Raw genomic sequence first — 20,751 nt, 5'->3', positions numbered from 1 at the left:
TAAAAACATAGTAATTTTCTTACTACTCAAATATTGTTAATTTAAATATACAAATCTTATCAAAAGCATATATACACTTTGCTTCAAAAACAAAGACTCACAATTGTTATAAAAAAAGAAAAGAAAGTAAATCGGGTTAATTGGAAAACCAGATGGATTTTGGGTTGACCCACTAGATCAAATAGATTTGATCGAGTCAATTCCTTGTCCAACCAAATTGGAGACCTAGTCCGGTTTGATGCTCGAGTTACCGAGCCGACCGATTCAATCACTGGATTGGATCGAGTTTAATAACTATGCTTTGAAGGGGGGGTAATGTTGGTTTACATAAAATAGGCACTAGTAGTACTCTTGGTCTTCATCTCTAGCTAGCCCCGGAGGCAGAGTTCAAAGGTTACAAGAGTGGTCATGGAGACTTTCCAGTCTCTTCTTTGTTTCTCTTTGAGGGTGGGGAGGGCGTAACCGGCCGGCGACGGAACGGAAGGGATGATTAATTAACTCCTGCATTGGAAACAAATGATCGAAAGGTGAGGAGGTAATAATAATTTGTACGGAGGACAAAGCTACCAATAATTAACCAATGCACGTAAAAAGTTGTCGATTTGCATGCAGGCATGCTAGCTAGATGAGGTAGTTTCTACTACTCTTCCACAATCCAGAAATTGGTTCCAACAAAGTTGCGGTTTTCTCGCATGCACAGCTTGACTCGATCGCACAATGACTTGAAAATTGCTCAGCCTATATAATGAAAATTAAAATTCGTGGTGTCCTTTGAACATTCTCAGTCTGCCGAGACCAAAAGAAGAAAAATGTGCAGCCTTTACCATTATGTTTCAAAAGAGTAGAATTTTGGAACCAAGTGGGCTTTCGAGTCGTCCCCAAACACCCTCCCCCGTCTCCCCCGGGGGCCCTCCTATTTTTTTATTGACTCGTTGCACTCGATGTGACATTATGTATTAATCTTGTATGCACTGTCATCATTTGATGTATAAGAATTAAATTTTACATATATGTATTATGCATATAATGATGATAATGAGAGTGTTTGGACAGTAGATTATTTGACATAATTTTTTTGAAAAAAAAATACCATAACACATTTTTTAATGTGATGTACGCAAGATACTTAAATGGTCGGAAAATATGTTGATGATGTAATGGATAAAATTTTGCAAATAATTTACAATCGAAACCAATCAGGTCCTAGATGAAACCAAACTCGTTGGCCCATGATTTAAAAAAAAAAAAAGAAAAGAATTGTAGTAGTAGTATTTAACCAAAACTTGGATAGATTCAATTTTCAAAGACCTAATAACCTAAATTATGACGTATCATAGTATGACACGATTGAATTTTTGAAGATCCGGTCTTTCCAAATGTGAATGGTCGTAGCATTGAACTTACTTTACTGACCTAGAACTAGAAGACATATTGGGCAGCAGCAGAAGAGTCAAGGGGGACGTGGGCCACTGTCGGGCCCAAGGGTTCCACGGCCACCCAACTAGACATGCTCCATAACACTAACAATTAGGGCACTCCTCATATCTCATCATCTCATTTAAAATAGAAACAAGACCCCTACAAAAGTATATGCTTCTCTTCTTTTAGGCAACCTTTGCCCTTCAAAAAGACAAAGGTTGGAAGTATGTGAAAACGTCTAACATTCCATCCATGTGAATCTATACATGGTTCTCTCCATCTGGTGGTTTCACAAGTTAGCATAGATGATAGATGGCGTGTCGATTCACTATTGAATTCAAATTCACACATGGGATGATTTGTTTAGTATATTTAATGAGTGAATTTACATGGAAACATATTTTTAAACAAATGAACTGAATTTTTAAAAGAAAAAAAAAAGAGGAAGTAATATTTTGAAGTGCTGGAATAATTAGTAGAGTTGCAGGCTATTGCGGACTAAATTGACAATAATGAATCCTTTACTGGAGCGCATGAGATGCACGCTCCATGAAAACCATCAGCCAGTCAAGACTCAACACGTCAAACATGTGGTTCACAAATCAACATCATGAGATCGTCTTTTTGACTCCTTCTGTTCTTCATCCTCCTCCCCCCCCCCCCCCCTCTGTATAGCAGTATCGGTATACCAATGTCACCAACATTATTCTCTTGCCCGCAGCCACCGCTCTTACTGCTAAGTGCAAGTAATTCCTACTGCAAGCTTATTCTACTCCATAAGAAGATACTTAGGAAGTATAATTTCATTGTATTACTACTTTATTCTGTTCTGTCTATGTGAAAGAGGGTTGGATTAGATAGTAAGATAGGAGGAATTGTAAGTAAGAGATTTTCGTTCAGATTCTTTCACTTGCAAAAAAAAAAAAAAAACTCCTTAATTCTACTAATACATATATAGATAGTAGTATACTTTTTACTAGATCAATCTTTTAAATATGTTTGAGACAGGAATTCTAGAAATTTCAACGCCAAGATGAACGTATTCATTTGTAATATTAAGTCATAATTAAGACAGAATGATAGAATATATAAATATGGTGATCCAAAAAGACAAAGAGCGCATGTCAAAGAAGACATGTATTATTGAATTCGGGGGAGGAATAAAGAAGAAAAAGGATTAATGACCTTAGACCAACTCCAGGAAAGGAAGCTCTGTTCCTTCCTTCCCCTCCTTGGGTCAAAATATCGCGCGCTTCTGGAAGGCATCGGCCTGTCTATATCTATATCATCTACTAGAGCAGTGGCATGTATATATATATATATACTATATGTACAGTAAGGCCTTAGCTAAGCAATAGAAATTCCGAATGCAGCTGGGAACTTTCGAAGACCATACTGGTAATGGTCTGACAATACATATACAAATCAATTTTGTCGCCTGATCAAAGAAAAGACCGACTCCATCCATCCATCCATCCATCCATCCATCCATCTGTGAGAACTTGAAACTCTAATGAGAATCCAAAGACAGCAATCAACTCTTCACTGTGCTGACTTTTTACGGCAAAAAAGAAGAAAGGTCCTCAGCGACCTCGTCGTATCCCATTCCCACCACGCATTTTGACCTCTGGTTTCTGCTCTTGGCTCTTGCTTGCACCTATCCAATTCCCAACTTCATTATATTTAACCCTTTTTCATAGCAATTTACATCAAAGAGAGACCCTCTTTTATATCCTTCACCAAAAAATTAAACAAATAAATTAAATTATAACCGAGATTTAAAAAAAAAAAAAGAAAAAAGAAAAAGAAAGAAGGAGATAAGAAATTAATGTACCTGATCGAGAGTTATAATTCAAGAGATCATTAATATTGACACTGGAATGGCATGCTACTGATCTTCTTCTCTCCATCTGGCCAGATAATTAATGCATCTAATTAATTGCACTAGTTTGATCAAAGTGTTTAGTTTAGAAAACCTTCCGAGTACGCATAGTATGGCTCCTGAATGCTGCATGCCACGGAAATATTCCCGTCCGCATAGTAGATTTATAAATGCACGGAACTGCCATTATCACTTGCATGCAAAATATTTTTGAGCTGTTCCATCATACGCACGTTTTAATGATCAATTTTAACCTTCCAACCGGAGTCACCAGTAGTTGTTGGGCCTGCTGACAAAACATTACCCGCCATAAGACTATAACTTCATCTTCTTCAAATTAAGTACGTACACAAATTTCAAAATCTTGGACTTCAATTTTAAGTTAAATTAACTACCAAATCTGAGTAATTTTTGAAACTCCGGAAATTATGCGTCATTCCATCTCATCTTTCAAGTATGGTGTCAAAACTGGTGATACTACGGAGAAATACATGGTGGGTAATGGTCATCACCACCTCGAATTTGAGAGAGCAGCTCAGCCGACAATAACTTAAAACCACAAGAGTAAGAGTGCGAGTGCGAGTATCCGGGGTCAAGCAGCAAATTTGTACTTCTACTCATTTGACCAGAATATGTGTGATCTCAGTTATTTTTAACTCCGATCTGATCATTTCTGTTTTTTTCCTTTCCTTTTTTCTTTTTGATTAGATTTGTATTGCTACATATTTTCAAGTCTTCACAATGATGGATAACTTGTGGTTTAGCACATCGTAGACTGAAGACTTCTTCAAGGAAGTAATATCACCTCCTTTCTTTCTTTGGAACAAACAAGTCAAACTCAAGACTTGACCGAGCACAGCACACCATCTGAAAAACTCTTTACGAGTTACATCACCCTTTTCTTTTCTTTGCATCTATTATATACACAACAAGAACAAGAATGTTCTTCCAATTTCCAACTTCCAACGTCAAAAGTTAACCAGCACATATAAAGTCAATACAGACAGAGGGATCAATCAAAGGAGAGCATCATATCTCTTTACTATTAATTAAAAAGGAGACCAAATTTGTAAAGAATCCATGGAAATGGAAACCATGAGCAGCATAGTGACAACAAATAGCAAAGATGAAGATGATGATGTTCCGCTTCCAGGGTTTAGGTTTCATCCTACCGATGAAGAACTTGTAGGGTTCTATCTCCGAAGGAAAGTTGGGAAGAAACCTATCAGTATTGAACTCATTAAACAGATCGACATCTACAAGTATGATCCATGGGATCTTCCAAGTAAGTCATACCACAGCTACCTACAAGATTATTTTCATATCCTTCACTTTTTCTATATATGGTATCAATAATAGTAGCTTAGGTTTTTAATTTGTTTTGGGTCTTAATTTTTCTCTTTTTTCCGGGGGTGGGGGGAGGGGGAACTTTCCGTGATCTGTATAATTTTATGCAGTTTCATAGTAGAATAATTGCCCAGCAAAACTAATAAAACTTGGCTACCTTTTGAGAAATGAAAACATAGCCGGTATTCATGCGATTATAGTATGATTTAGCTTGTAAAAGATAGTGCTTTTTTTTTTTCCTGCTATTTTCAATATTTTCTTTCCTGTAGTATGCTTCAAAACAAATCAAGATCCAGAAGATAAATCAAAGACTGCAAGAGAATAAGGTCTTTTCAACGACCAGTTTGGTGATATCACAACTTTCGAGAGTAAAGATACATTCTCTGTAAAATGATCCCTAAAAATGAGAAGTGATCGATCACACACAAGGTAGCTCGATGTATTTGTACAGGCCAACAAGAAATGACCTCCAATAATGAGAATACATCAGATACGAAGTAGCTTGATATATTTGCACCGGCCACAAGAAATTCAAATGCCTTTTTCTTTCTTCATAATTTTTGCTTTACCTTTCGGTTTCGCCATAAAGATTGCAAAGGCTTTCACTTTGACTTAATCGACGTAGAATAATTCACTAGAGCAGAAGAAGATTGGTTTTATTTAGTCTGAGCCTCCGAGGCTCCAAGCTAGCTATTGATTTTCTCAACCGCCGTTTGTTGAAGTTTCTTCTCTCTTAGTGGCAGTTCTTTAAAAATCACCAATGTCAAACAATCTTCCATTCATAGTTGAAGCTCTTGTTTTGTAGCGCTCTAGAACTTAGAAGTAGATTGTGGAAACTAAGTAGTTTGTGGAAACAATCTTCCATTCTTGTTTTGTATCCAGTTGATTCCACCGCATGCACATGCACATGCATATTCTTTCTTTCTTTATGATCCCTTGATCTTGTGCTGCTAATTAATTTACGGATAATTGTTAACTATTAAATTTTCAGAAGCGAGTAATGTGGGAGACAAGGAATGGTACTTCTTTTGCAAGAGAGGAAGAAAGTATAGGAACAGCATCAGACCGAATAGAGTGACGGGGTCCGGATTTTGGAAGGCCACTGGAATAGACAGACCTATTTACTCCGCCGGTGGAGAAGGTCGTGACTGTATTGGTCTCAAGAAGTCGCTGGTCTACTATCGTGGAAGTGCAGGAAAAGGCACCAAAACTGATTGGATGATGCATGAGTTTCGCCTTCCAGCTGAACATGACAATATCAAAAGCACCAAGCACATTGATGCTAAAAACATTGCTCAAGAAGCTGTAAGAACCTACCTGGCTTGCTTGCTACTGATCATGATCTCATTACAACTAATGGAATTTCATCATACTAGTACTAATAAATTCACTTTAGTTGCATTTTTATCTATACAGTGTTGTGTTCGTTGTAATATATACTAATATCATGGGATTTAAAAACTATGCAGGAAGTATGGACCTTGTGTCGAATATTCAAGCGCAATGTTTCGTATAGGAAGTGCACGCCCGACTGGAAAGAAATATCCGGCAAGCGACTGAACAATGCAGTCGATGCAAGCTCCAAAACATGCAGCATGGAGTTTGATAATGTTAGGCAAAGTTACATTAGCTTCAGTGCTAACGTTGCTCCAGCAATTACAAGACAGAATGACAAGAAACCCTTGATCAATAATAATAATAATAGTGTTCACGGGCTTGGCCACGTTGATATTACAAATCAGCTGCTGATGAGCCAGTTAAGCTCATTTTCTCAAGCTCCATCCTCAACTACTGCATCTTATGCAAGCTTTGCCAGTTCAGACGCGACGGATTTCTTGAAACATGGCGACTGGGATGAGCTGAGGTCAATGGTGGAATTTGGTGCCGGTCCAACGTTTTTCTAATTGCTATTCGCTTTGAAGATTAGTAACAGTACCCTAAATTGCCTTGTGACCTAAACTAAAAGTAATATAATAATGCTCGGCATTTATATATATGTTATGTAGAAATTAATTAATGTTTGAGTCTATAATCCCCCCCCCCCCTAGCTACTTTGATGTACAAATACTGATCTATTTAACCTTGATGGTATCCCGGCCCCTTCAGTTTTAGAACTTGATTAGCAGCCTCAAGTTATGTTTTATGTCCTTTTCTTTTCTGTGGATTTTGTGTGGTTGGTTTCATTTTAATTTTTAACTAATGTATGTCAGAAATGAGCCGGCAAAAGTATTGGTGTGCCTGGCTTGAATTGGTTTCTGGATACTTGTCCAACTCTCAACCTGACCTTTCCTTTCCTTGGACTTCTTCAAGCCTGCGTACGTTACTAGAACATTTATTGGCGTTATGAACTTAAATCCAAACCGAGTCTACAAATCATTCACTATAATACACCTTCTACACAAGTATCAATCCAATGATTTCTCTTGCATAATAATTTATTTATGAACTGAAAGCGGTAATGAACAATTTCTCTATAAAAGCAAGGATGGTTGTCACTATATAGAACTCTCCCTCTTTTGATACTTAATTAGTACAAAAAGAAATTTGCCAGAGCATGATACAAAAACTAGTTAACTGAATTTGGGTGCATTTATTGATTGCACGCATCAACTACCAAAAAGAATTAATGGCACATATCAATTACAACTTTTATTGGAAAATAAATTGTGTATGCAGACGTTCATATTCAATATTTGGACGTACGGGTTCAAAATAATGTGATGATATGATCTGCGCATGCTATGAGCCTTCAAAATCGATCATCTGTCTACGAGACTGGTCTGTCTTAAAATTCTCCATATATACATGCTTGACTTACATGAACGCTTGAAGCTTTGTTTTCATTTTATACCCAATTAATTAAGGTCGTTGTGATCAGTACGTATTTACAATTACAGAGATAAAGAAGTCAGTTATTAATAGAACACGACAAGTCATGTTCAGAATATATATGTGCAAGTAGATGAAGAGCATAGTATCTAGAAAGGAGGGCTAAATCAAATCGAACCCTTCACATGTATTAAGTCCATATCTTTGATGCATGCATTGATCTCTTGTGCTGTTAGTACTGTTGATGACTTTGCAGCTTTAGGTTGAAACTTATACAACGTTTGAAATTAGCTAGTACCGTTTGACTGTCTAATGTAACGTGTTTGGATAGAGTAGTATTATTTGAAAAAATATGCTTTATTTATAGGGTTAATCACATTTTATCCCCTTAAAGAATACCCCATTTCTCAGTTGACCCCCTAACCTTTAATTTTGCTCACTTAACCCCCTTTAGGACAAAATTGCCCTTGTATTACTTTGACTTTTTATTTATCTTGTTTTCCTTTCTTTTGTTTCTTTTTCTCTTTCTTCTTTATTTAATTCTTCCTCTTTCCTACAAAAAATTTCACCTTAATGATTGAAATTAAAAAAGAGGAATTGCAAAGATCTATTTTCTTCTTAAATGATTAAAAAAATATTCAAATCACTTTCCTAAAATACAATTTTTTTAGCCTTTCAATTCTTTTAATTTTGGATTTTCCTCCTTCCTTTCTAGTTTCTCATTTTATTTCCAAGAAAATATCATAAGATGAAATTGTTTTTCTTTCTTTTATTTCTTTTTCTTTTTCTCTTTCTTCTCTCTTTCATCCTTCCCAATAGAAATTCCATTTCAACGAAAATTTTTGTTTTGAGTTTATAATTGCATATTTCTGGGTGAAGGTTTAAAAGACATCAAAAACTAATTTTGATTTTTTGTATGATGCCACGTGTCACAAATTTCAATTGATGATTATTAATCAGGTCACAATTTCATCTTAAGATATTTTCTTGAGAATAAAATAAGAAACTATAAAGGAAAGAGGAAAATCCAAAATTAAAAGAATTGAAAGGCTAAAAAAATTATATTTTAGGAAAGTGATTTGAATATTTTTTTTAATTTTTTAAGGAGAAGATAGATCTCTACAATTCCTCTTTTTTAATTTCAATCATTAAGGTAAGATTTTTGTGGAAAAGAGGAAGAATTAAATAAAGAAGAAAGAGAAAAAGAAATAAAAGAAAGGAAAACAAGGTAAATGAAAAGTCAAAATAATGCAAGGGCAATTTTGTCTTAAAGGGGGTTAAGTGAGTAAAATTAAAGGTTAGGGGGTAAACTGAGAAATGGGGTATCTTTTAAGGGGATAAAATGTGATTAACCCTTATTTATATCATAAATATATTTTCAAATCGACTTTTTATTTTTGTAACTACATTTTAATGTTAATTACTTGCATCACATCAAAAAGTATTATAGTATTAATTTAACAAATTAATTTAAATAATATTCAATCCAAATAGTGGATTTAGTTGGAGTTTGTATATATTGCAATCGAGCTAGTGAGATATTGGTCTAGAAAACTACATATGAATTTCTTCCAAGTATATCGCGGGTTCCTTGTAATTTTATAAAAACAAAAAAAAATTGCATGTCACTTTTAAAAACTGGTATTTTGTATTTCTTTTCAAACTCTGGACTCCATATATTTAATTTTTAGCTATAATTAACTTTTACTTTCAAAGGTTTACAAACTTAAATACTAGAATCAAAGTTGCAATTTTCAGATTCCAAAGTGTGAATTTGGACTTGGGGCTTATTATCTTGAATAATTTTTCTTTCTTAACTAAATATGTAAACTGATAGTTTCTTCCTGCTAATCTCCGGTTCTAACCACTCAAAGAGAAAAAAGAACGAATACAGTCTAACTAGGTTTAATGAGAGAGAGAGATGGTTTCTTTAGAGTTTATAGGTGAAGTTTCGCATTATATCATCTCTTCTTTGATCATTGGAAATTGACTGGACCCTTGTCTCGTTAGTCAAAATATTTGAAATCCATAGCTTTGTTATGCTGCATGTGGATTGAGGGTTTTGATGAAAGATTTGAAATCTTTTTGAATTTTTTGAAGTTTTTTTGTGCCTTTAGGTTGTTTAGAGCTATTCAGGTTTGTAATGCAATTATTATTTGAACTTACTTTGAACACTACAATAATTAGTGATTTACAAATCTAAATACTTTTCGAATAATCTACACAATCAAGAATTTCAAATACTTCGTCAAATCTCTGAATCTGAACACAACTACAACTTTCTCTTTTTGCTTCACGTGTTTCAATTTTTTGAACTTTGTAATGGTACTTCAATTATTGTAATAACACTCTAGCTCTATTCTATTTATTTTTTGCAAAAATACATGAAAGATATGGAGTTACATTATTATTAAAAATGGCAGCGCCTATAATATTGTGCTACTTTGTTTACTACTAATTATCCATTTGAAATTGCAGTAGGTTATTAAAAAATAATTTACTCAATAGTACTTTGAATAAAAGTACTTAGTGAGTGTTTAAGTGTGTTGTTTGGATGCATGCATATGAGTGCTTATTGCATTGGCTAATGTGAACTTATAAATCTTGTAAACATATTAACGTATTTATAGGACAAAATGATTAGATATTATGTTTTATTCTTTAAAACGCAGAAACTATTCTAAAACACCAAATTTAATTTTTTTTTGGTTAAAAGTGCTTTTTAACACTAAAAGAAATTTATGGGATAATATTTTTACTTCTATCATTCAGAAGTATTTGTTTTAACAAAATCACCACGCTCCCAAACAGGATCATAATACATTTGCGCCGGTTTAAATTTGGGCCACTATTTGTCGTTAACTCCTAGTATTGGATGTGATAGGTTGGTTTTTAAAACCAATACAGTAACACGGCCCATATCTCCGTCCATACCCGTTTTCAAAATTTTTATTTTTCCCGTTAAAATTTTGCACAAGGCACACCAGCAGAGTAATCGTTGGATGCTGGTTCGGCTTTCTGTTTTCTGGTGCCTGCATTTATCGTCGAAAGGTAATCTTTGACACCCATATCTATGTCCGGCGGTCTATTTTAGCATTTTTTACCGTCTGGGCTTCTCTCAAAATTGAATCCTTCCTATGGAAAATCTTCAGATTAAATTTTTTGGGCTTCTCTCAGATGAAGTGGCCCTTACTGGGATAGTTTTGGTTCATAAGATTGATATTGTATTAAATATTCGCATCTCAGTTTGTAGAAATTATTAAATTTGTCGAAGTTAGGTTATACGGAAAAGTTATCAACTTTCTTGATCTGTCGGCTGTGGCGGATTTGAGGAAACTTCTGCTAGATGCCAATTCTAGGAATTCCCAAAAAAAGGGGAAAATCAAATAAAAGAAAAGGAAAAAGCTTCTGCTTACTTCCTTTTAGGGTAGCAATATAATAATGTTGATTCTCTAAATCTCTTCCCGGGGCCTATATGTAAATTGCTGTTCGTTCTTGGAGAATTATAATAGTATCTGTACGAGCATAGAAGATAAGACTAATGTGGATGGTAGAACGGATCCGTGATTTTTATTTATATGTTGTAAGCAGAGTGTATTAATAGCCGACCTCTTTCTTTCTCTCTGCAACAACAGTTATCTAGACAGGTCATTATGGTTGTATTGGTAGTTTTGCAGCATTACTATAATCAAATATATATTGGAGGTGGATAAGGGTTGCACTATAGGAAAAATACCTCTAACATAAAAGCCTTGTGATTATTAGCTGGAACTAAAGGCCCTTGGATTAGTTTTGGGAAGTAAAGTAAATTCATGAAGATGGTGAAGTATGGTATGGATGACAGTCGGCCTGACAGTTCTTTCCTTGGTGAGCTGGTTAAGAGATTGGGTATGTGTCATGTTGAAGAGGATATGAGCTGAAGCCAAATGTAATAGGGATGCTTGAGCTTTCTTTGCTGTTTTTGTGAATGTAATAAGGATAGTAGTTGTTTGAATATCTAAATTGAAGAACCCAATAAGCATTGATTGAATAGCACTATAGGTTGGAATTGAGCTCCCAAATGTGAGAAATTAGAAAAATGATCCAGAACCTGAAAATTTTTGAAAGTATTAAGAAAGCAAACTTAGTTGCTGTGCATGCTATTAGCATTACATTTAAGTAAGATTATAAAATTGGGACCTTCACAATGAAGCTTCTTAGCATCGATATAAGTTAGTTCATCTTGTAAAGTGTGTACTACTGATCCACTATTTCAGTTTTGGGTATAGCTTGAAAATAATTAAACTATGCAACAAGTTGGCAAGATTATGTATGTTTGTCCTATTTCATGCCTTTCAATCTTGCTTGTCTGTGGTTTTTTCTTTTCAATAGACTTAGAGTTGTGTGGATGAGGACGGGAAGCACAATTGACTTTAAAAGTGGCATGACTTTTTTAAGGTTCTATGCCTTTTTGCTGCGTTTAGGTGTTTTGACCTTTGAAATGAGGCATTGGAAGAGACCAGTATTCTAAAATTTTCAAGATAATTGGATACTTGAATTTGTTTTGATAGATGGGCTTAATAGGATATTGATAATGTCTTTTGTGCATTTTAACTTGTTTTTCTTTCTTCTTCTGTGTAAGACACTTCCAATAAGCCACAATTGTAAACTCTCTTTGCTATATTTGTGCTCTCATGCATGCTACATGGATGAGCTTTATAGATGGCTCCTATAGTTACGTCATTTTGTTCATTAACTGAAATATGACTGGAGTGAATAACAGAAATTATCTAGGGAATCTCTACATACTGTTAAATTTCAGCTTTAAACATCTTTTAATTTGTCTGAATTTTGTCCCATCTCCTGTGTTCATATTAGAATTACTTCCTGACTTGGAGTAGTCTCTGAATCAGATGGTGGATCCTCGGTGGATCACCTTCATTATAGTGCTTCCTTGTCTTGTGGGAGTACTTGATGCTAGTGCTGGTGATGCTGACCCCTTATACAGGTAATCTTTCCCCATTTCTTTATTATCGCTATGAAAATTTACATCACATAAATTTTCTTTTTTTTTCTTTGATCTAAAACATCACTCCTTGCAGCTGAAGTCCTTCGAAGAGAAGTCTTTGATATCACTTTAGTTCAAAGAAAAGTAATACCAAAAAACCCTTATCCTTGAATCCTAATTTAGAAGATAGATGTGCAGGACACTTTTTGAAAATTTTTGAAGAGTAACCTACTCTTTTCATTAATTATTCATCCATATAATACAATTCGTTGCAAGTGTTTATGGTTCTGAAGTTGATTGAAGTGATGAAAAAAATGGTTCCATGTCATTAGTATTTTTGCGTTTTGTCCAGTTTCTTACTGGAATTAAATTTTATTGTGCTTCTTTCGTCATATGGGCTTTTTTCATGTATGTCATTCACAAGCTTTGAGATGCTACAAGTTTCTGGCATGGTAGCATGTACAATGCAGTTAAAATAGGACACTGCTTTGTGTTATTATATGCATTTTCTATCTCTTTTGTTTTACCAATAAGTTAAGTCCAGTTATTTAGAAAGATGAGTGTTATTTTGTCATGCTTCCTCACGGATGGTGTGAGTTTCTCTGAGCACTTGCTAGCCTTGTCATGCTGGACTACTTTCTGCAAAATTAGAAGAATGTAGGAAATGCAATTGAAATACATATATTGAATTTCTTGAGGTGCGTTTGTTTTGAGGGATTCAGGGATTGTGTCAGAGAATGTGAAACTACAGGATGTGTCAGAGAAAGATGTTTTACAAATTGTAAATTCCTGTTGAATGGTTCTTCAATTGATGGCCCATGGTATATGCAAGAACCTCTTTTCTTGCATTGGAGACAATGGGATTGCCAAAGTGATTGCCGCTACCACTGCATGGTTGAGAGAGAAAAAGAAAGAGCAGCAGTTAATCAAGGGCCTGTCAAATATCATGGTAAATGGCCCTTCCGACGTCTCTATGGGTTTCAGGTTTGTAATATTTTGTACTTTAAGACCTAATACAACAAAAAAATCTGGAGATGGAAGGAAACTTAATTATCTTCTATATTAAATTTTGCATTTTTTAGAACATGCAATCTGCCCTCCTGAAGTGTAGTTGCTTCTTGCATTTCTCTGTGAAACTGTTAATTCTACTGAATCGTTCCATTTAAGTATTGAATTGTAAGAGTTAACAGCCATATCTAAATTGCATTCAGGTACTTGATGAAATCAGTGGGACTCTTTATAAATTAATTTACAATTTTTACCCTGTTAACATTAGATGACAGTTATTAATCCTCGGTAGTTACAGGTATGCTTAGTGCAGAACTAACCAATTTCTGAAAGCAAGTCCTGTGGTTTGTATGGATGTTTTTTAGCGACAACTTAATCTTTTCATTAATCGTGTTCCACAGCATTAGTAATTTTGAGGTTTCATAGATTTCAAGGGGGCGAGTAAATGCAATTGATTGTTCACGATGTGGATGGGAAATGAAAATATTGTTCAGAGGGAAGCTGCCTGTGACCCTTGTTTTTCTTTTTGCATCTGAATAAGTGTCTTTTGTGGTTCAGGAGCCTGTTTCTGTAGCCTTTTCTGCCCTCAACCTTGCAATGCATTTCCATGGTTGGTTGTCCTTCTTCATCCTTCTTCACTACAAGCTGCCGCTAAAGCAAGACAAGCAACCATATTATGATTTTACTGGCCTTTGGCACATCTATGCATTATTATCCATGAACTCATGGTTCTGGAGTGCTGTTTTCCACAGTCGGTGAGTGACTACTTGGGGCAGAGAGTGCATTCTCCTATTACGCATCTTAATCTCTTCATTTTCATTGGGCTGTTTGTGTCACTGACCACTGATCCTGTACAAGTTGCGCAGGAGTATTTGGTTAGCAGATACCACAGCTTTTATTGCACCAACAATTTAACTATACATGTTGACCTGTTTATGCACAGGGATGTGGTGTTAACAGAAAGGCTGGACTACTCATCAGCAGTGGCCTTACTTGGATACTCTCTTATTTTGGCCATATTAAGAAGTTTCAACGTTAGGGATGAGGCTGGCAGAGTCATGGTTGCTGCACCTCTTCTTGCCTTCATAACCACCCATATATTGTACCTCAACAACTACAAAATGGACTATGGTATGAACCACCCGGTTTTGGTTTCCCTACCAAGTTCACCTGCATTTTGTTGCTATCAGTTTCTCTGGCTTGAAACGATTATAACTTATGTTTTTTTTTTACCTTTTCAGGTTGGAACATGCAAGTATGCGTTGTAATGGCTGTCACTCAGCTTGTTGTTTGGGCAGTGTGGGCTGGCATGACTCATCATCCTTCGCGCTGGAAGTTGTGGATTGTGGTTGTAGGAGGTGGTCTGGCAATGCTTCTGGAGATATATGATTTCCCTCCATACAAAGGATATGTTGATGCACATGCTCTTTGGCATGCCGCAACTGTCCCTCTTACCTTCATTTGGTGGAGTTTCATCAGGGATGATGCTGAATTCCGAACATCTAACCTCATCAAGAAGGTCAAATAAGTAGAGTAGGTTTTGCAATCTGGTGTCCTTCCGAGTCATGTGAATTGTGACAGCTTGATGAGGCTTAGCTTGGATCGGTGGAACAGCATTATTCTTTCTCTGAATTCTTTTCAATTAATGTCCCTTCCACAACATGGATGGGATGCTTCGTTTCTGGATGAATATCTTGTTGCCAACTTTGTCATATATAGCAAACGGGAAGGCTGGTTGCATCTTTGTCAGTTTTGTTGGAGATGCATTACAGACTTGAAAAGCAAAAATGTTGCGTTCAATTGCCTGCCTTGGGTTTGAACCACAGTTAACTTATAGTCTTTGGCGGCCCTCTTGGTCTTGACAAAACTTGCTCTTGACAAAACTTGCATGTCAAGGTCTCTATCGTATAGAGCATGTCATAGATGCTGCTGCCAAATTGAGCCTTGTTTTACTACGTGACAAAAATAATAGTATGATTCACGTGGAGTGAGGGCACGAAAATACTATAGAGAGAATTGCTTTTCGGGTCTTGCAAGAAGGTATACGTAAAAGATTCAACGTAAAGGGTGGCGGTATAGCTATGCGAAACAGAGTGAAAGAAAAATAGGAGGCGTAGGTAGGATTTAGAGCCGGATGCTTGTTTGACCAGACCAGAATTTCTCAAGCTTGGAGCGCAAGTTATACAGCCGCCGCCACCTTTTGTTCCTTGGGGTTGGCAAAATGGTACTATATGGATAATAATATTCGAATTTGTTGAGGATGTTTGACACAAGACAAGAATTCGCGGTGCTTGGAGCCCAAGGAAAAGATTCCAGCCCAAGTAAGACCAGAATTTCTCTACACCACCACGTTCCTATGCCCTTCAACTGGAGTGAAAAATTATACTGCTACTACTGCTTAATAAGAAAAAGAAGAAGATTTTCCACCTGCTTAATAAGACAGTAGTACTAGTCTGTCTGTTTTTAATGATAATTATCATTAATACTTCGTCAGTAGATGCCACAAAAAAGATCATTCAACAAATCATTTGTTGGAACGTGCACGCTTGTCTTTTTTTTTTGGGGGGGTTTTTTCCTTTCAATATTCACTGCGGGTTCAAGCAAAATCGTGTCAAATTACTATACAACATTCTCTTCAATTTTTGGTAAGAAAACTCACTGCCACCTTTCTTCTGATTACCTAATGGATCCATTGACCAATGTCATCGTTCGTTCTGTCCCCCCAAAATAAAAAGCCAAAAAAAAAAAAATTAATAATAAAGAAGAGTTCATTGACCAGATTATTTTCACCGGAATTAGTTAGTAACTAGGCTTTGACCTGAAACAAAAAGGAGGAGGAAATCCGATGCAACGCAAGCTATTATTTGTCTTCCTTTTTACAAGTATTTGATTCTACTGACAACAACAATACCGGTGGGGAAATACTTGTAGAATCATCTAAACCCTTTATATAGTAGTAGCTCCAGTACTAGGACCAGGGCTTTAAGAGCTGAGAGTGGTGAGGATTAGTGGTCTCAACCGCCAAAGCCAACCGAGAGCCGCCGCCGGCGTCGTCTTCTTCTTCGTCTTCTCTTTCTTGTGTAAGTCTTTTCGATCGTCTACGTTCTCTTTTTTATACTTTTGAGCCGTTTCTCTTTCGCTGAAACATTGCAGCTGTTTATGTAGTTTTACGTTTTACCTCTCTCTGTTCCCCATGGCGATTTAGTAGGAGATTTTGGATAACTTTATTTGGTTATTGACCTAAGCATCTTAGATTTCATCATGTATTTACCGGTAAAATTTGGATGATAATTATTTTTTGCGTTCTGAAACTTGATTGTACACGTCCGATAGTTGACAACATGCTTGCTTCTCATCAGATCAATGTTTTTCTTTTTTCTTTTTTTTTTTTCGATCGTTGAGCTGTCTGTTCGCTGATACGTGAATGAAAACGTGCTATTTTAGTTTAATTTAGTTTCGGAGCTGTAACCTTTTTCTTTTTTTTTCCCTTTTCCCGTTTAATTAGCTAAATTATGATGCTGTGTTTGGGGACTACTTTCTCTTAGTTAGAAATCACTATAGTTGAACGTTACGTACTTCTAAATTCTAATTTTATTTATCTAATTTATCTATTGTAATTATCGACTAATTTATTTTTAGTATTATATTATTGACGCCTTGACAGCAGTCCTTGTTAACTTAGAATATTTAGCTCAAGGACCAGATTCTTTCATCCGATTTTTATGCTAATTCCTACGACTTTTTCACATTAAATTGGTGTTGCAGTACTTACCGGGCAGACCACATGAGAAAAGTCTGCAATCTGGCTTTCGTCTTCTGTTGGAAGTGTTTACAGTAGTATTTGATTGTCTGTAGTCTTCAAGATTTGTTTGAGTTCACAACTTTTGCTATTTTATCGATTTTTTATTTTTTTTGAGATTGCCAGCTTATTTAGGTCTAATAATTTGTCATTGATGTCCTAATTTCTGATACTTATTATCGACTGTTAGGCATTTGGAGGATCACAGGGACAAATAAAAACGTGTCAAAATGGTAAGTGTGCCACTTATTTCAATCCCCTAACAGCCTTGTAGGTTGCTTAAACATTTTTGTGACGAGAAACAATGTTTGAAATTTGCAGGTGAAGTTCACAGCTGAAGAGCTTCGTAAGATTATGGACTTGAAGCATAACATTCGTAACATGTCTGTTATTGCTCATGTCGACCATGGTATGAAGTTCTTCTCAGAGTTTTGTTCATCTGTTTGTTGTAATTGTTTTATGATTAAAGCTTTTCATGAACTTGCTCTCAAAGATTGTTGCTACATATATATACATTGGTAGATATAATAGTCTTTTTCCTTTTTTCCTAATTTCATGTTGATGCTCAATTTGTTGCCTGGACCTACTGTTAAATTTTGGTTCCTTGTAGGGAAATCTACTCTTACGGACTCCCTTGTTGCTGCTGCTGGTATCATTGCCCAAGAAGTTGCTGGTGATGTTAGAATGACAGATACTCGTGCTGATGAAGCTGAGCGAGGTATTACCATCAAGTCCACTGGTATCTCACTGTACTACGAGATGTCTGATGAGGCTCTGAAGAACTACAAGGGAGAACGACAAGGGAATGAGTACCTGATCAATCTTATTGATTCTCCCGGCCACGTTGACTTCTCGTCTGAAGTCACGGCTGCTCTTCGTATCACTGATGGAGCACTTGTTGTGGTTGATTGTGTCGAAGGTGTGTGTGTTCAAACAGAAACTGTCCTGAGGCAAGCACTAGGTGAAAGGATTCGACCAGTCTTGACGGTAAATAAGATGGATAGGTGTCTCCTTGAGCTCCAGGTTGATGGAGAAGAAGCTTACCAGACATTCCAAAGAGTCATTGAGAATGCAAATGTTATCATGGCTACATACGAAGATCCCCTCCTGGGTGATGTCCAGGTCTACCCGGAGAAAGGTACAGTTGCTTTTTCTGCTGGGTTGCATGGTTGGGCTTTTACTCTTACCAACTTTGCCAAGATGTATGCCTCCAAATTTGGTGTTGATGAGTCCAAGATGATGGAAAGGCTCTGGGGGGAGAATTTCTTTGACCCTGCAACCAGAAGATGGACCACCAAAAATACTGGCTCCCCCACCTGCAAGCGTGGTTTTGTTCAGTTCTGTTATGAACCTATCAAACAGATAATTAACACCTGCATGAATGATCAGAAAGATAAGCTGTGGCCTATGTTGCAGAAGTTGGGTGTCACCATGAAGTCTGAAGAGAGAGAGTTGATGGGGAAGGCCCTGATGAAGCGAGTAATGCAGACCTGGCTTCCTGCCAGTAATGCTCTTCTGGAAATGATGATCTTCCATCTCCCATCTCCTTCTAAAGCTCAAAGGTATCGCGTTGAGAACTTATATGAAGGACCTCTTGATGATCCTTACGCTAATGCTATAAGAAATTGTGATCCTGAGGGACCTCTTATGCTCTATGTTTCCAAGATGATTCCAGCATCTGATAAGGGTAGATTTTTTGCTTTTGGTCGTGTATTCTCTGGCAAGGTCTCAACTGGTTTGAAGGTAAGAATTATGGGTCCCAACTATGTCCCTGGAGAGAGAAAGGACTTGTATGTTAAGAATGTACAGAGAACTGTTATTTGGATGGGTAAGAAGCAGGAAACTGTCGAGGATGTGCCATGTGGGAATACTGTAGCTATGGTAGGTTTGGATCAATTTATCACCAAGAATGCCACTTTGACCAATGAGAAGGAAGTTGATGCTCATCCTATCAGAGCAATGAAGTTCTCTGTGTCACCTGTTGTGCGCGTGGCCGTGCAGTGCAAGGTTGCATCAGACCTTCCCAAGCTGGTTGAAGGTTTAAAACGTTTGGCAAAATCCGACCCTATGGTTGTATGTACTATTGAGGAGTCTGGGGAACATATTATTGCTGGTGCAGGAGAGCTTCACCTTGAAATATGTTTGAAGGATTTGCAAGAAGATTTCATGGGTGGTGCTGAAATTTCAAAGTCTGATCCAGTTGTGTCCTTCCGTGAGACTGTACTAGAAAAATCTTGCCGTGTTGTTATGAGCAAGTCACCCAACAAGCACAATCGCCTTTACATGGAAGCCAGGCCCATGGAGGATGGTCTTGCTGAGGCCATTGATGATGGGCGTATTGGTACAAGAGACGATCCAAAGAATCGCGCTAAGATTTTGTCTGAAGAGTTCGGGTGGGACAAGGACCTTGCGAAGAAAATTTGGTGCTTTGGTCCTGAGACTACTGGCCCCAACATGGTGGTTGATATGTGTAAGGGAGTACAATACCTGAATGAAATTAAAGATTCTGTTGTTGCTGGATTCCAGTGGGCTTCCAGGGAAGGTGCATTGGCTGAAGAAAACATGAGGGGCATATGCTTTGAAATTCGTGATGTTGTCCTTCATGCTGATGCAATTCACAGAGGTGGAGGTCAGGTTATTCCCACCGCTAGAAGGGTTATATATGCTTCCCAGCTTACTGCGAAGCCGCGGCTTTTGGAACCTGTTTATTTGGTAGAGATCCAAGCTCCTGAGCAAGCTCTTGGTGGCATTTACAGTGTTCTGAACCAGAAACGGGGACATGTGTTTGAGGAATTGCAGAGGCCCGGTACACCACTTTACAACATTAAGGCATATCTTCCCGTCATTGAGTCGTTTGGGTTCTCAAGTAGCTTGAGAGCTGCTACTTCAGGCCAGGCTTTCCCACAAAGTGTGTTTGATCACTGGGACATGATACCATCTGATCCATTGGAATCTGGAACCCAAGCAGCTCAGCACGTTGCTGTTATTCGCAAGAGAAAGGGTTTGAAGGAGCAGATCACCCCACTCTCTGACTATGAGGATAAACTGTAAGGTGATTTGGAAGCGAGTATAGTAGCATGTCAACTCGGAGACTATACTTTTATTTTGTTTTAACAATTTGCACTTATCCTGAAGTCCTGCAGGTTGCTTTACTTTTACATGCCTATAGCGACAAGAGAGTCTTTTGATTTTAAAATTTTTGTTCCTTGAATTAGCATCAATTATAGCGATTTATGCTAAGTGGTGGTTGTGTATCAATTATGGGTAAAATTGTTAAAAAGTTTGGATCATGAAAGATGTGGACCTATCTCGGCCTAGATTATTTATTAGTGAGTGCATTCTGGCCTGTGGCCATCCAATCCGCCCTCCGGTTGCAAAACTACCGCCAAACCTGAGAGCTAAGCGGAATCCTGCTATTTACACCATGCATTAAATTGACTATTGGCATTAAATTGACTATTGGTTTTAAAACAGGCAAAG

At 36.9% G+C, this 20,751-nt stretch overlaps 3 protein-coding genes across 5 annotated transcripts; all 3 read left to right on the top strand.

The window, feature by feature from the left end:
• Positions 1 to 4,343: 4,343 nt before the first annotated feature.
• LOC113772180 (transcription factor JUNGBRUNNEN 1) lies at positions 4,344 to 6,765 on the top strand. The gene is made up of 3 exons (XM_027316751.1): positions 4,344 to 4,586; positions 5,640 to 5,953; positions 6,118 to 6,765. Exons 1-3 carry the CDS (start codon positions 4,382 to 4,384, stop codon positions 6,550 to 6,552), a joined length of 954 nt encoding a protein of 317 aa, XP_027172552.1. The 5' UTR covers positions 4,344 to 4,381; the 3' UTR covers positions 6,553 to 6,765.
• Positions 6,766 to 10,364: 3,599 nt separating this feature from the next.
• Positions 10,365 to 15,272, top strand: LOC113770444 (post-GPI attachment to proteins factor 3). Of its 3 annotated transcripts, none has more exons than XM_027314895.1 (6): positions 10,365 to 10,528; positions 12,370 to 12,464; positions 13,187 to 13,448; positions 14,031 to 14,227; positions 14,416 to 14,603; positions 14,714 to 15,272. In XM_027314895.1, the coding sequence occupies exons 2-6, from the start codon at positions 12,370 to 12,372 to the stop codon at positions 14,998 to 15,000; spliced, it is 1,029 nt and encodes a 342-aa protein (XP_027170696.1). In that variant the 5' UTR covers positions 10,365 to 10,528; the 3' UTR covers positions 15,001 to 15,272. The 3 variants fall into 3 exon arrangements, with proteins under 3 accessions (XP_027170696.1, XP_027170698.1, XP_027170697.1); XM_027314897.1 differs by having other exon boundaries at positions 12,358 to 12,464; XM_027314896.1 differs by having other exon boundaries at positions 12,335 to 12,464.
• A 1,124-nt stretch (positions 15,273 to 16,396) lies between these two features.
• On the top strand, positions 16,397 to 20,467 carry LOC113769951 (elongation factor 2). Its single transcript, XM_027314296.1, has 4 exons — positions 16,397 to 16,552; positions 17,462 to 17,504; positions 17,593 to 17,680; positions 17,882 to 20,467. Exons 2-4 carry the CDS (start codon positions 17,502 to 17,504, stop codon positions 20,320 to 20,322), a joined length of 2,532 nt encoding a protein of 843 aa, XP_027170097.1. The 5' UTR covers positions 16,397 to 16,552; positions 17,462 to 17,501; the 3' UTR covers positions 20,323 to 20,467.
• Positions 20,468 to 20,751: the final 284 nt, after the last annotated feature.

The sequence above is a fragment of the Coffea eugenioides genome, chromosome 5, assembly GCF_003713205.1.
Source record: "Coffea eugenioides isolate CCC68of chromosome 5, Ceug_1.0, whole genome shotgun sequence".
Classification (NCBI taxonomy): Eukaryota; Viridiplantae; Streptophyta; class Magnoliopsida; order Gentianales; family Rubiaceae; genus Coffea; species Coffea eugenioides.
The sequence above is the reverse complement of the archived record's forward strand: the minus strand, read 5'-3'. Positions and strand labels throughout refer to the sequence as shown.

What these genes read in the sequence shown, in the direction of transcription:
- LOC113769951 (XM_027314296.1), top strand. An exon ending in TATTGCTCATGTCGACCATG is followed by an intron (nt 17,681 to 17,881) that starts GTATGAAGTTCT and finishes GGTTCCTTGTAG; the next exon opens with GGAAATCTACTCTTACGGAC.
- LOC113770444 (XM_027314895.1), top strand. Translation starts at nt 12,370, where the DNA reads ATGGTGGATCCTCGGTGGATCACCTTCATTATAGTGCTTCCTTGTCTT. An exon ending in GATGCTGACCCCTTATACAG is followed by an intron (nt 12,465 to 13,186) that starts GTAATCTTTCCC and finishes TGAGGGATTCAG; the next exon opens with GGATTGTGTCAGAGAATGTG. An exon ending in AGTGCTGTTTTCCACAGTCG is followed by an intron (nt 14,228 to 14,415) that starts GTGAGTGACTAC and finishes GTTTATGCACAG; the next exon opens with GGATGTGGTGTTAACAGAAA.
- LOC113772180 (XM_027316751.1), top strand. Translation starts at nt 4,382, where the DNA reads ATGGAAATGGAAACCATGAGCAGCATAGTGACAACAAATAGCAAAGAT. An exon ending in TGATCCATGGGATCTTCCAA is followed by an intron (nt 4,587 to 5,639) that starts GTAAGTCATACC and finishes TTAAATTTTCAG; the next exon opens with AAGCGAGTAATGTGGGAGAC. An exon ending in AAAACATTGCTCAAGAAGCT is followed by an intron (nt 5,954 to 6,117) that starts GTAAGAACCTAC and finishes AAAACTATGCAG; the next exon opens with GAAGTATGGACCTTGTGTCG.